We start from the raw sequence: 15,584 nt of genomic DNA on the forward strand, positions 1-15,584 counted from the left end.
ATGTTCTCTCACAATCCCAATTTTTTGTTTCTCTCTCACACACCACAGAAATGTTCTCTCACAATCCAGATTTTTTTGTCGCTCACACACCAAAGAAATGTTTTCTCACAATCCCGATTTTTTCTCTCTCTCACACACCACAAAAATGTTCTCTCACAATCCCGATTTTTTTTCTCTCTCACACACCACAGAAATGTTCTCTCACAATCCAGATTTTGTTTCTCTCTCACACACCACAGAAATGTTCTCTCACAATCCCAATTTTGTTTCTCTCTCACACACCACAGAAATGTTCTCTCACCATCCAGATTTTGTTTCTCTCTCACACACACCACAAAAATGTTCTCTCACAATCCCGATTTTGTTTCTCTCTCACACACCACAGAAATGTTCTCTCACGATCCAGATTTTGTTTCTCTCTCACACACCACAGAAATGTTCTCTCACAATCCCGATTTTTTTTTCTCTCTCACACACCACAGAAATGTTTTCTCACAATCCAGATTTGGTTTCTCTCTCACACACCACAGAAATGTTCTCTCACTATCCCGATTTTGTTTCTCTCTCACACACCACAGAAATGTTCTCTCACAATCCCGATTTCGTTTCGCTCTCACACACCACAGATATGTTCTCTCACAATCCCGATTTTGTTTCTCTCTCACACACCACAGAAATGTTCTCTCACAATCCCAATTTTGTTTCTCTCTCACACACCACAGAAATGTTCTCTCACAATGCAGATTTTGTTTCTCTCTCACACCCCACAGAAATGTTCTCTCACATCCCGATTTTGTTTCTCTCTCACACACCACAGAAATGTTCTCTCACAATCCCGATTTTGTTTCTCTCTCACACCCCACAGAAATGTTCTCTCACTATCCCGATTTTGTTTCTCTCTCACACACCACAGAAATGTTCTCTCACAATCCCGATTTTTTTTTTCTCTCTCACACACCACAAAAATGTTCTCTCACAATCCCAATTTTTTTGTTTCTCTCTCACACACCACAGAAATGTTTTCTCACAATCCAGATTTTGTTTCTCTCTCACACACCACAGAAATGTTCTCTCACAATCCCAATTTTGTTTCTCTCTCACACACCACAGAAATGTTCTCTCACAATCCCGATTTTGTTTCTCTCTCACACACCACAGAAATGTTCTCTCACAATCCCAATTTTGTTTCTCTCTCACACACCACAGAAATGTTCTCTCACAATCCCGATTTTGTTTCTCTCTCACACAACACAGAAATGTTCTCTCACATCCCGATTTTTTTTCTCTCTCACACACCACAGAAATGTTGTCTCACAATCCCGATTTTTTTTCTCTCTCACACACTTACTGAAATCCTCTCAAACACTACAGAAATGCTTTCAGATGATACCGATTGTTTTTCTCATATAATACACACACTAAAGAAACACTCTCATACATACATACATACATTTTCTTAGCTGCTTATCCTCACGAGGGTCGCAAGAGTGCTGGAGCCTATCCCAGCTGTCCCGGGTCCTCAGAACCGTGAGGCCGACGCTTTACCAGCTGATCCACCGTGCCGCCGCCCTCTCATACATACGTACATAAATGTTTTTTGCTAACTGCTCATACAGCCACTAATGAAAGATTCTCTCACACAGTACTGATTTATTTTCTCGTCACAGACACTCAAGCAATGTCCTCATACGCCAATTTAACAAAAAATTAATGTGCATAAATGAATCGCTCTCATGTACGAACTGAAATTCTCCTACCTACAAAACTGTTTTTTGACTTTTTTGCTTGCATGCAAAATTAAAACACTCTCACACTCACTACTGAGGCAATCATACACACTGCTCTCTCTTCCTCTCTCTCATACACACACAGAGGCACCATCATGAAGAACCTGAGAGATTGTTTTTAAAATGAATAGTGGCTCTGAATAATTAGTATTTTTTAAAGCGAGAACCTCACTTTATGTCCTCTTTTGCAGATGCAACTACCGAGGTGGAAATGAAACCATTCAAAGGTAAAGTGGACTTTTATCACTCTTTAACTCTATTTTTTTTTTTTTTTATTGGGTCACAAGTGTCATGTGAGTTGGATGCTGCTCCTCTTTTGTGTCCGTTTTCTTTAACTGTGTTAATGAAAACCGAATAAAACTTCCCAAGGGCGGGGATTATTGTCTAATTTGACCACTTCCAACTTGGACTCTTGTATATCAAATATATCAAGAATATACTGTTTACAGGCGGCACGGTGGAGCAGCTGGAAAGCGTTGGCCTCACAGTTCTGAGGTCCTGGGTTCAATCCTGGACCCGCCTGTGTGGAGTTTGCATGTTCTCCCCGTGCCTGCGTGCGTTTTCTCCGGGCACTCCCGTTTCCTCCCAAAAACATGCAACATGAATTGGACACTAAATTGCCCATAGGTGTGACTGTGAATGTGGCTGTTTGTCTCGATGTGCCCTGCGATTGGCTGGCGACCAGTTCAGGGTGTACCCTGTCTCTTGCCCATTGACAGCTGGGATAAGCTCCAGCACTCCTCACGACCCTTGTGAGGATAAGCGGCAAAGAAAATGGATGGATATTGTTTACATCAAACAGAACCTTTTGGCACTGTCGTGGCCACATTTAGTCAATTGAAATACATGAAAACGGCATTTTCTATCCATCCATCCATCCATTTTCTTTGCCGCTTATCCTCACGGGGGTCGCATGGAGCGCTGGAGCCTATCCCAGCTGTCAACAGGCAGGAGGCGGGGTAACACCCTGAACTGGTTGCTAGCCAATCGCAGGGCACATGGAGACAAACAGCCGCAATCACACTTAGGGGCAATTTAGAGTGTCCAATTAATGTTGCATGTTTTTGGGATGTGGGAGGAAACCAGAGTGCCCACCCGGAGAAAAGCCACGCAGGCATGGGGGGGACATGGAAACCCCACACAAGCGGGTCCGGGATCGAACTGTGAGGCTAACGCTTTACCAGCTGAGCCACACTAATTCCTTTTTATTTTCTGAAGGTAAATCATACAGTTAGAGTCCATTGTCAAGAATTGAAAATCCATTTTTTATTGTGTTTTGCACCAGATGCTTTGGACGATGCCGCAATTTCCACGTTATATTGTTGGTTTATGAAAGAGGCTTTGAAGCGACGGACGATTTTATGTTTTTTTTTTTGTGACGCTCGCCTAAACGGAACGTCGTGTCCTTTTTCCAGGATTACACGACGGCGTCATCCTCGCCGCCGTTCTGGCGGCCGCGTTGATGTCTGCCCTGCTGGCGGGAGCGCTGTGCTTTGCGTACCGGAGAAACGCGGCCCATTTTTGGGGGCTCCCCGCGCTCGCCACCGCCTACTACCGTCAGACGGGCTCCCAGGCCACAGAGTCGGACGGTAACGTGCTGATCGCGGAGCTGGAGGATCACTCGGGATGACGTTTTCAAGGCTGACGTCGCAACTTCCATTCACAACAGGGTCGACTTCCCGCTCGCACATATTTTCTAATTTGTACATTTGAATTATTGGCCAAATAATCCCGGCGAAAATTTTATTTTGTCAGTATTACTAATATTGGATGTAAATACGTGTTTTGTTGTTTTTTTTTTATGTTGAAAGCTGCCAAACCTCAAATCTCCGAAGTTTATGGAAATGTTTTGAGCATTCGTTGCACATCTTTAATATTCCGCTCAAACTGTATGCATTAGTACATATTTTGTCTTCACGAGTAAAACAATATAGAACGGCAAGATGAGAACAACTGTGACTTACTTGTAATATTTTCCCCTAGAACTGCCATTTCTGGCCTTATGGCACATAATTAAACGATAACCTTATAAACTCCTGTGCAGCATGACGCACACTACTAAGCTGTCATGCGCTACAAACCTCCTGGATCCTGGAGTAGTTCAGTGTCGCTATTAACCTGTATTTGTCCTACTAGTATGACATTTCTGCATGAGTGAGGACCAAGAGGGTACTAGTAGATGGCCATCACATGCTAATTGCACAACTAGTAGGACAACGAAGTACTAGTGTGCATCTTCTGCTACTAGTAGTGTCCAGATTACTAGTGCATGACAGATACCTACCATTACTAGTGCACTGCAGTAAGTTACTCGTAATGCTGAATTGTGTGCTATTACACCAAATATAGTGCCAGTAGTGGAAAATTTTACCCTTAAGACAGTTGAGTTCTAGTAGTCATGTGCTGAATTGTCTTACTAGTGAGGACGAGGAGCATACAAGTACATAAATGCTCAAACTCCTTTCCGTCCAAGGTGACGTAGACTTTAATGGATGTGTTATTTGTTGCAAAGCAAGCAATGAGTGGTAATTTACACATTTGTGTGTACACTAGTTCAATAAATTCACGGTGGGCCGACAAACAAACAATTTGAGTGGTCAATTTGTTCTTGGGGCTGGTAAAGCGTCGGCCTCACAGTTCTGAGGACCCGGGTTCGATCCCGGCCCCGCCTGTGTGGAGTTTACAACGTTCTCCCCGTGCCTGTGCGGGTTTTCTCCGGGCACTCCGGTTTCCTCCCACATCCCAAAAACATGCAACATTAATTGGACACTCTAAATTGCCCATAGGTGTGATTGTGAGTGATGCTGTTTTTCTCTGTGCCCTGCGATTGGCTGGCGACCAGTTCCGGGTGTACTCCGCCTCCTGCCCTTGGACAGCTGGTATAGGCTCCAGCACTCCCCGTGACCCTTGTGAGGATAAGCAGCTAAGAAAATGGATGGATGGATGAATACGTACATTCCTCTTTATTCAATATCATACTATTTTGTATTATATTCAACAGAGTGGCACGGTGACTTAGCTGTAAAGTGTTGGCCTCACAGTTCTGAGGTCCCGGGTTCGATCCCGGCCTCACCTGTGTGGAGTTTGCATGTTCTCCCCGTGCCTGCGTGGCTTTTCTCTGGGTGGGCACTCCGGTTTCCTCCCGCATCCCCAAAACATGCAACATTGATAGGACACTCTAAATTGGCCCTCGGTATGATTGTGAGTGCGGCTGTTTGTCTCTACATGCCCTGGGATTGGCTGCCGACCAGTTCCGGGTGTACCCCGGCTCCTGCCCGTTGACAGCTGGGATGGGCTCCAGCACTTCCCACGACCCTTGTGAGGATAAGCAGCTAAGAAAATGGATGGATGGATACTATATTAAACAGCCCTTGCAACACTGATTATTGCCGGCGAGTTTAAAGGTCAGATGATCAAAGAATAACATTGTTTTATTGATTTTACTTAAACTCGGCAGTTGGCAGCAAGAAATCATTCATTACAATGTGACAGCAAAGTGGAGCTATTGCTACTCTGAAGAGAATCTGACAAAAGGATGCGATTAATAATTCATTGCCATATTTGAAGGAGTCAAAACCGCAGCCGCTGCGCTCTGCAAACTCAAAAGCACGACATCACCGTGCGCCAACGAATGAGCACCAAACGTTCAAGAAGGAATCGCTCAGTGCAGCGCGCGGCGTCTGTTCCATGGGAACTTGTGTTTGTGGTCTACGGGTGGAAATTGTGCGCGCTCTTTGCAAACACCTGCCACTGACTGGCAACCAGTTCGGGGGTGTCGTTTGCCTTTCGCCTGAAGTCAGCAGGGATAATTTCCAGCGCCCCGTGACCCTAACCGGGTCAAACCGAGTTATGTTTGCAAACATGCTGGACGAGTACTTTGCCAATACTGTGGCATAACGAGAGGTTGGGGTGACATTTGACATCCTGCCACTGACAACCGACAAAATGGCTTCATCGTCTGCACAGTAATTCAAACTCTTACCGAAATCAAAATTTAGAAACTAAGATTGTAGTACTGAACTTTTACGTATGTAGTTCCGTTCCGTTATAATACTATTTTACGTCACGATATGTATTTATATAATGTCTTTTTTTTTTTTACATGTATTTTAATGTCTGTACTGCATGTTATTCAGATGTGGCAAAAGTACAGCTACTGTACTCGTAAAGAAAAAGTATCCGAGTAAAAGTGAAAGCACCGACTCAACTCCTTTACGAAGAAGTAAAAGTAAAAGTACAGACTGAAATTTAAGAATTGCAGCCAGTTACCAGTATATACAGTGTCGATTTTTATAACTTGGCATACTGTAAAAATACATAAAAAAATACTTTTCCCTTGTACATAATTACCTTGCATTGTGAACAAGTGGAATCAGTACTTTTGCTATTACCAGAATCTTTTTTTTTTTACTCAAGTATTTGTACTGTACTACTCTTTATGTAGCAAATGTGTTTTTTCCTACCTCTGAAAAGCAGGAAGTTAAAAAAAATGCCAGAAAACTAAATATTATAAGTAAAGACAGATAGTGCAGTGGCTTAGTAGATTATAGCGAGTAGTTATGAGTAGTTGTACTGTAATTATTAATTGCATAGCTCTATTTACATGATCAAACGTATTTTACATTATAGTACATGTATTTCCGTTTGAAGTAGTCTCGCCGGCGAACAAGTAATTTTTGCCGGAAGTTACATTTATTTTATAAATGCCACCGGAAGTTGAAGATCGTTTCACATCCTGAACTTGTCGGCGTTATCGGCGCAACATTGGACAGTTATCAGGGTGGCCCACTTTTTTTTTTTTCATATTTCACTTTCGATTTACATTAAATGAAAGCGCGAGAAGTATTCTTTTCACAGCTTTGAATCTCAACGGACCCCGCCATATATGTGACGGGACGACGTCGCTGAAAATGTTGCGAGCGGTGGGACTCGGTTTGTTGTTGGTGTTGGGGACAAGTCCGACTTTTGGTAAGCGGCCGACTCAAAACACACTTTTACACTTTTAATTTATTTTTCTCCCGGTTCCTTTGTGACGCTTTGAATATGTCTAACCGAAATAAAAGTGCTTCTGGTTGATCCACACGAATCGGGACAATAGCCGCTGAGCCACTTCGCGACAATAAGGCAAAAAAGATGATAAAATTCGCTTTTAGTCAAGTGTTTTGTTTCCTTTAATGTGTCCGAAGATGTTTCGTACTAGTCGCTTTGGTTGCGTTCAAAGCGGCCCGTCAAGTTAAACGTAAATTGGTACAAACATCGTGTGTGTGAAGTCTCACGTTCAGGGGTGTGTCCACCATAGTCCACTGTACGTCCGAAATCAGTGGAAAATGAGCTCCAGAAATAGAAATAAATGCAATGTTTACCTTGAGTCTGGAGACCAGCTGTAGTCCACCAAGACCAGAAATTTCTAATGGCCGACCTGGACAACCAAAATTCGAAATTAATGGTGCACTTCCTTGATATTTGACTTTAATTTGTCCTGTCGTCACAAAGATTCTCCTCAATTTACTTGTAAAGTGGATCCCAACCTAAACTGTTTCAGTTTTTTCTTTTACGGGGGTTGGAACCAACTCCCCAAAACACCTTTTGGTGGTTTATTCTCTCTCCAAGAATTTTGAGCATTTAACCCATTCGTGGACATCATGATTTTCCACGCATTCTATCCTTCACTATATCAAAATATGTAAGTGTTTTTAATCTGAAGCCATAATTTGGCATCAGGAGAGGATAACTCATCGGTCAAAGTGAGCAGTTAGATTTTTGGGGCGAGATTATAAATGAGTAAAGTTATCATATAACTTAACCATAAACGAAAAAGAAGTGTTGTTTGCCACCGTGCCCATGAATGTGTTAAAAAAAATATTTTTCATGCAGTTATAATGACCGACGATGATCCACAAAGTTTTGCCAATCATGGTCCATATCCCCAGTAAATAGTAAGGGTCCACGTTATGTAAAATTTCCGATTAAAATTGCAGTAATCTGTAATACCAAAGAATTTCTGTTACATTTTTAATTGTAAAAAAAAAAAAAAAATTAAAATGGCTCACCCATCCATCTATTCATTTTCTTTTGCCGCTCATCCTCACGAGGCTCGCGGGAAGTGCTGGAGCCTATCCCAGCTGTCGAGCTCAAAATTTCACCCGCGTCGAGGGGCACAAGAACTCGTCAAAGATGAACGGCTTATTCGCTGCGAAGGAGCATAAATCGTGTTTAGGGTTGCTAAATTCTAAGAATGTTTCAAGTTGGACGTGAACAGGAAATTATTGTATCCAACAAGTTTTTATAAGAATAAACAGACAAACCTAAATGTAAGTTTGGCTTTAATAGGAATATTAACTTGAGAAAGTTTGTACTTGCATTGGTCTAAATATCCTGTTTTTAAATGGTATTATTTTGCATAGATGTCTGCTTGTGACATCATCAATACATCCATCCATTTTCTTTGCCGCTTATCCTCACGAGGGTCGCAAGGAGTCCTGGAGCCTTTCCCAGCTGTCAGCGGGCAGGAAGCGGGGTACACCCTGAACTGGTTGCCTGCCAATCGCAGGGCACATGGAAACAGACAGCAGTCACGCTCACAATCACACCTAGGGGCAATTTAGTGTGTCCAATTAACGTTGCATGTTTTTTTTGAGATGTGGGAGGAAACCGGAGTGGCCGGATAATTTTGAGGTCAACTTTTGACGATGCGTATTATACATGAGCGCGCATTATACACGAGAAATGATGGTACATATTGAATGAGTCCAATAAATGTATAGACACAAAAAACTGAACCCTACCTTGACTTTCATCTGAGATAGGCTACTGCTTACCTGCGACCAGTCCAGAAAATGGAAGGATAGATGGTCACATGCAAAAAAAAATTACTAATACTCGAGAAGTAAATGACTTTAATACCGAGAATATATTTTCAAGGTTCTCTCTATAGCGGTTTCTAAAGATGATTTAAATCCATCCATCCATTTTTTTACCCGCTTATCCTCACGAGGGTCGTTCCCGGAGGAAACCCACGCAGGTACGGGGAGAACATGCAAACACCACACAGGCGGGTCCGAAATTGAACCCGGGACCTCAGAACTGTGAGGCCAATGTTTTACCAACTGATGCACCGTGCCGCCGATAAATTGCACAGTATTTTAAAATTTATGTAAAAGTAAATGACGAAAGAGTGTTAAAAAAAAATCCTTCGTTTATAGTGTACTATACTTCAACCGAAAGTCACACGCTCTATAAGACGTTCTGTTTATAGATACTGTTGCCGCGGTGAATGACCTCGGGAACTGTTGTCACGTAATTACAACCGAGATTCCAATGAAGTTGGGACATAAACATGCTTTAGTGTAAAGCAAAGCTTTACTGTAAAACTTTATTGTTTTCAGCAAATAATCATGAACTATAACTAATTTGATAGGTGCAACACGTTCTTAAAAAGGTGGGACAGGGTCATGTTTCCCACTATGTTATATCATCTTTTAATAACAATAAATATTTGCCAACTGCTTTATAGATGGAATTCTCATTCTTCCTTTATGCATAGCTTCAGCTGTTCAACAGTCCGGGGTCTCCGTTGTTGTTTTATTACGCTTCATAATGCGCCATAAATTTTCAATGGGAGACAGGTCTGAACCACAGGCAAACCAGTCTCGTACCCATATTCTATTACTCCAAAGCCACGTTGTTGTAACACTTGCAAAGTGTGGTTTGGCATCATTGTGAAATAAGCAGGGACGTCCATGCAAAAGACGATGCTTGGATGGCAGCATATGTTTCTTTAACACCTGTGTGTAGCTTTCAGCTTTAATGGGGCCTTCACAGATGTGAAAGTTACCCATACCATTACCACTAACAGCACCTTGCCACTACAGATGCTGTCTTTTCAACTTTCCATCCATAACAGTCTGGATGGTTGATTTCCATTTTGACGTCCACGACTTCCAAAAAAGGAAATCAATGAAATGTGGACTCGTCAGACCACAGGATGATTTGCATCAGTCTACCTTAGATGAGCTTGGGGCCAGAGAAGCTGGCAGCAATTCTGCTTATTTTGCTTTGCATAGTAGAGTTTTAAGGTGCACTTATGGATGGAGCGCCGAACTGTATTTATTTACACACTGATGTAATTTTTTGATGCAGTGCCGCCTGAGGAATCAAACGTCACAGGGATTTACGATTGGTTTTCAGCCTTGCCACTTTCATGCAGTGATTTCTTCAGATACTCTGAACATTTTGATGATATTATGGAGTATAGATGTCCATCCATTTATTGAAAAACAGGACTATTTCAAAACAATGTTTACACGTGATCCAATCCAATAAGGTCTGTTTTCGATAAAAGAAAAAAAAAATACAGTAGTCAGAGAACATTTACTGTTCAGAATTGTTAGATGGCAATTCATTGTTGCACCTCTGCAAATTTCGGCTAACAACACAAAGCAAAACCAAACGATGGTTCGCAACCTGCAAAACTTTTAAATTTAGGCTCTTGTACGTCACTGTAGTTTTATTTGTCCCGGAAATTAAATGCCAGCTTTTCTGAAATATTCCTTTTTGTTTTATTTTCTTTCTGTGGCAGTGGAGGACGCATTCACCATCCAGCACTCTATCACAGCGGAGTGTTTATCCGCTCAGGACTCGGGAAGTTTGGGTGTTGGGGCCTGTGACGCCAACAGCACGTCCCACTTGTGGAAGTGGGGCTCGGCTCACCGGCTCTTCCACGTGGACACCGCCCTCTGCTTGGCGCTGGACGTCCACTCCAAGTCTTTGTCGCTGGTCGACTGCGGCTCGGACGGCCAGCTGTGGTGGCGCTGCCGAGACGGCGCTGTGTTCACCGACTACCAAATGGGCTTGGAGGTCAGCGGAGGCCAGCTGGTCGTCAAACGGAACAGCCGTGACGTATGGGTGAGAGGAGGATCTCTGGAAAGCATCTGCCAGACGGCGTATCGCAGTGAGTGACATGCGACCAAAACGTTGGGAACTCGTCCAGATTAGGTGCGGGAGCCACGTCCGAGCCGTTCTAAAAACGTATGTGGCCCGCTAAAGAGACTAGTGTGTGTCTACCTCAGGTTTCTCGATGAATGCGTTTGTCCTCTTCATTTTGGTCGATATCTGAACAAGATTGAACATTCTGTTCACTTTTAAAGGATATTAGAAATAATTTTAATAGCTTTTAAGGACATTTATTTGCAGGAAATAAAGGAATATAAAAAACGGGCCATTGTTTTTTTAGGGGGATTTTTCATGCAGGGGCAACTGTGTACAGTGTGCCTCCACGAAAGCAACAGTTCAAGAGTATTTGATGTCCCCCCCCCCCCCAAAAAATATTTATTCGTGCCTAATTATGCCACAAGATCCTGCTAGAATAATACTTTTAAATAAACTCCTGAACTCACTTTAGCATGCTGTAACTACTTGGCAGTTGGCACCAAGAAGCCACAAAATGGCAGAAAAGCACTACCGTAATTTTTTCGCATGCTTTCAACCCTGCGGTTAATGGGGCTAATTTGTACACTTTTTCTCACGGCCGCAAGGGAGCCTCGAGTGGAAAAGGTAAGAATGAGACCGGTGGATTATATATGCCGAGGAAGTGACTTTTACCTGCCCTGCTAGCATTAGCGCTGTGCCAGCATGTTGGTTCTGTGCTACTAACGTGTCTCGGTGATATTTACCGATAGGTTTTGGTGATATTTACTGATAAGTTTAGTGCTAGCGTTAGCGTCAGCTTTAGCGTGGCGCTAGTGTTAGCGCTACGCTAGCTTTTGTGTGGCGCTAGTGTTAGTGCTACGCTAGCATTAGCGCTGTGCTAGCATGTTGCTGCTGTGTTACTGACGTGTCTCTGATATTTACTGGTAAGTTTTATTTTAACTGGCCCTGTTAGTGCTAGCGTTAGTGATAGCTTTAACATGGTGCTGATGTTAGCACTACCGCTAGCATTTAATTCTTTCTTTGTACCGTCTTTCTTTGTAAATATCTCGGGTTTCAATGTGGGCACTTGCGGCTTTTACACAGCTGCGGCGTATGTATGTACCAAATGGTATTTCCTTTGCAAATGTACTCGGTGACGCTTCTAGCTAGGTGCGCTCTGTCGGCCGGGAATTACGGCACTTTTGTGAAAATTAAGGTCCTCAACTCACTTCTATTTAGTACCTTGGCACCATTACATTACAAGATGGTGCCTAAGTAGTAGTTTAATCGCATTAGTCTAAAGATGAAAACAGCAGTTTTTAAGTTAAGTTAAAAAATCTGAATGTCAAACCGTCAGATTGAGACCAAAGCGATTATTATTGGGAATAAATTAAGACAATATCAGGAACCAAATGTTGGAATTTTGTTTGTAAATAGATGGTCACATAATCACATATCTTGACATATAAGAAGTGAATTAGTGAATCATGAATTAGACGGTGTGGGAAGAAAGCGAGACAACTCAAAGCAGGCATGTGACGTGACCAAACTGGTTTTTGTACATTTCTAACCGCTTCATTGAGGTGTTGATCCTCATTCCTCGCAGCCAAGTCTCCTTTTATGTGAGATAACAACGGTTACGGTAAGTAGGTCGAATTCCGATGTCTCATCTATATCTGCCGTGTGACTTGGGCATCACACTCAGTCGTCCATTTTCTTTTCACGATAATGTCGAAGTGAGCTTTGACCCTTAGTCCCAGATATTGCTGCGTTCATAATAAAGTAGAAAAATCCCTGTCATTCCATAGCGTTGAAAAATATGTCGCGTCCTAGATAATCAATCGATGGTTCCTTTTCATTTTGATTTATGTTGATCAAAGTAAGTGTAACTCCAGTAAAAAGGGACAGAATAAAGCACAACGAGGAGTATCGAAGTCCATCAGAATTGTTGAGATGAAGAATTGCTTTGACCTTTGATCCATGAAGTTGTTGGATATGATAGCCAGTAAATTTTCGATTCTTCGGGGCTGTTACCGTAATTTCCGGCCGAGAGAGCGGACCTGGTTATACGCCTCACCCAGTATATTTGTAAGTGCCCACATTGAAACACGAGATATAAAGATAGTACACAAAGTTTTGATACCTTACCTTAGCTTAACATAGCAACAACACGGTAGCACGAACAGAAACCAAAGAAAAAAAACATACCGGTAAAAATCACGGACACACAGCAGCAACACGCTAGCACAGCGCTAAGGCTAGGGCAGCGGTAACAGGGCCGGTTAAAAAAAACATACTGGTAAAAGTCACTTCCTCTGCACATATATTCCACCGATCGCACTCTTACCTTTTCCGCTCGAGCGTCCCCCTTTGTGGCCATTAGAAAAAAATCCACAAATTAGCCGCATAAGCCGCAGGGTTGAAAGCGTGTGAAAAAAGTTGCGGCTTATAGGCCGGAAATTACGGTAAAATAAATGATGGTTATTAACAATATACTGTAGTCGTTTTTTGTATGTTTTGTTTTTATAAGTCATCATATCAGCCATTTGTTCAATTGGGCAGTCAAACACAAGCATGCGAAATTCAAACGCTCAAAAGGACAACTAATGGAGAGGATCCTCAGACGGGCGGGGGAAACAGCCAACCGGAGACAGACTCAGAACATGTGACTCACGAGGCCACGCCTCTTAAAGGCACATCAACTCACAAATTCAGTGTTAATGTCAGACTGTCAGTGGGAACATTGATTTGATTGACAGATTAAACTCATACAAGGCACCACTATCGAAATGTCTCTTTTATCTTTTATTTATTCTTTTATCGATGGTTCTTGGCTGTTATTTCATCATCGCAATGTTTTGCTCTTAACTTTTTCCAACCGACAAACAGGATAATATGTACGTTGTCACTGTTGAAACAAACCAGTCTTGTCTCTGAATGACTAAGCGTACTGTCCGTTCAGTTCGCCAAGCAATGTTTGACTTCTTTTGCGTCGTGATTCACAATTCAACAGTTAAATTTCTAAATAACTGTTCAATCATGAGCTGACATTCTTTTTTCATAATCTCGTCACAGTTGTTTGACTTTCCCTGTATTTGTGGTTTTGTTTTTTTTTATATATATTCATGCAGTCATTCACACCACGGGCGGGACTGCTGCTGGCGCTCCCTGTGAGTTCCCCTTCAAGTACAACGGAAGCTGGCACCACGGATGCCTCCCAGATGCCGACGTGCAGGGACTCTCATGGTGCTCCACGTCGTCCGACTATGATCAAGACCGACAGATGGGAAACTGTCTACTACCTGGCACGTTTTACACTTTTGAACTATTTGAACCCTTTTTTCAAAGATCTCTCAAACTGCTAAATTGCGCGTTGACCTGAACAAGTGCTGGTGGACATGTTACTTGTGATCTCATCAAATTGATTTTGCACTTTAGATAGCTCTTAGCCCTACAAGTGCAAAAATAAAGATTGAAGTGATGGAATTGGAAGTGTTAGTGGAAGAGGCGAATTAAACTTGGATATATCACCACAACGTTGGACTAATTTTGAATTCGACCAGCTTTGCACATAAATCTGTGTGCTTACCATTGTATTTAAACTCCCTATCTGAGGGAGGAACAAATTGCACAAGTGCAATTTTTGCAGCTAATTTTAATTTTTTGATTTAACTAGTTGTGAAGACTGGGGTTCAAATCTCTGCCCCACCTGTTTTGAGTTTTTATTTTCTCTCGTGCCTGTGCGGGTTTTCTCCAGGCACTCCGATTTCCTCCCACATCCCAAAAACATGCATACATTGGGGACTCGAAATTCCCCGTAGATGTGAAAGTGAGTGGATGTCTGATTTGATCTATCACATTCTGCGTTATCAATTAATCTTTTCATAGTATTCAACTCTGTGTCCACCAAGTTTGTACATCAGCTTCTGCATCTGTTTGCTACCGTTTTTGTGTGCACAAAACTTGAGTAAATCAGGCCATTAGTGGCAGTTTTTTAGCAAAAAACAAACACTCACTCTGTCCCTGACATTTCAGAGGATGGTTGCCAGACGCTGTTTACCGGGCCGGAGGGAAACTCCTGCTACGAGTTTGTTCACGATGCCGCCGTGACCTGGCAGCAAGCGCTAGATTCCTGTCGGAGCCAAGGTGCAGATTTGCTCAGTGTCTCTAGCCCGGATGATCTCCACTCCTCTACATGTAAGAAAGATACCATTATAATATGGAGAACACTTTAATTGAATAATACTGCACCTAACACAGATCAGCGCTCGAGTCATTGCCATTTGGATGCAAGGCGTCATGAGTCACTGTCTTGATGACTTGTGACTTGTATTGATAAAACACGACTTGACATAAGAGTCAAGGCATCTGAGAAGCTAGATCATATCACGGTCATATCATTAGTTTCCGGGTCTAGTATGTACTAGTACTTTCAACAATCACATCAAATCAATCACAAAAACTGCCTTCTACCATCTAAAAAACTTATCTAGAGTGAAGTCTTGTATGTCTCAAGCAGACCAGGAAAAGCTCATCCATGCTTTTATCTGAAGTAGACTTGACTATTGTAATGGTCTTCTGACTCAGTTCCCCCCAAAAAAACCATTAAGCAGCTGCAGCTCATTCAGAATGCTGCAGCTCGCGTTCTGACCAAAACAAGGCGTTCAGAGCATATAACTCCAATCCTTAAGTCCTTGCACTGGCTTCCAGTCAGCTTTAGAATAGATTTTAATGTTCTGCTACTGGTCCATAAATCACTAAATGATTTCGGTCCTGAATACATGAAAGAAATGCTCATGGAATACAAACCCGGTAGAGCTCTGAGATCGACCGACTCGGGTCAAATAATGGAGCGCAGAGTCCAAAGCAAACATGGCGAAGCAGCATTTA

At 42.4% G+C, this 15,584-nt stretch overlaps 2 protein-coding genes across 2 annotated transcripts in view; both read left to right on the forward strand.

Annotated features, from left to right (window-relative positions):
* The window catches only part of pla2r1 (phospholipase A2 receptor 1), a 36,008-nt gene extending 31,648 nt beyond the window's left edge, over positions 1 to 4,360 (forward strand). Inside the window, exons 29-30 of the mRNA XM_061813906.1 lie at positions 1,979 to 2,014; positions 3,203 to 4,360. Coding sequence (XP_061669890.1) covers positions 1,979 to 2,014; positions 3,203 to 3,417 — 251 coding nt within the window. The 3' untranslated portion in view covers positions 3,418 to 4,360. The remainder of the gene's footprint in view (positions 1 to 1,978; positions 2,015 to 3,202) is intronic.
* A 2,145-nt stretch (positions 4,361 to 6,505) lies between these two features.
* The window catches only part of ly75 (lymphocyte antigen 75), a 38,781-nt gene continuing 29,702 nt past the window's right edge, over positions 6,506 to 15,584 (forward strand). Inside the window, exons 1-4 of the mRNA XM_061813905.1 lie at positions 6,506 to 6,755; positions 10,366 to 10,737; positions 13,826 to 13,999; positions 14,730 to 14,891. Coding sequence (XP_061669889.1) covers positions 6,698 to 6,755; positions 10,366 to 10,737; positions 13,826 to 13,999; positions 14,730 to 14,891 — 766 coding nt within the window. The 5' untranslated portion in view covers positions 6,506 to 6,697. The remainder of the gene's footprint in view (positions 6,756 to 10,365; positions 10,738 to 13,825; positions 14,000 to 14,729; positions 14,892 to 15,584) is intronic.

This window comes from Syngnathoides biaculeatus, chromosome 3 (genome assembly GCF_019802595.1).
Source record: "Syngnathoides biaculeatus isolate LvHL_M chromosome 3, ASM1980259v1, whole genome shotgun sequence".
In the NCBI taxonomy this organism is placed as follows: Eukaryota; Metazoa; Chordata; class Actinopteri; order Syngnathiformes; family Syngnathidae; genus Syngnathoides; species Syngnathoides biaculeatus.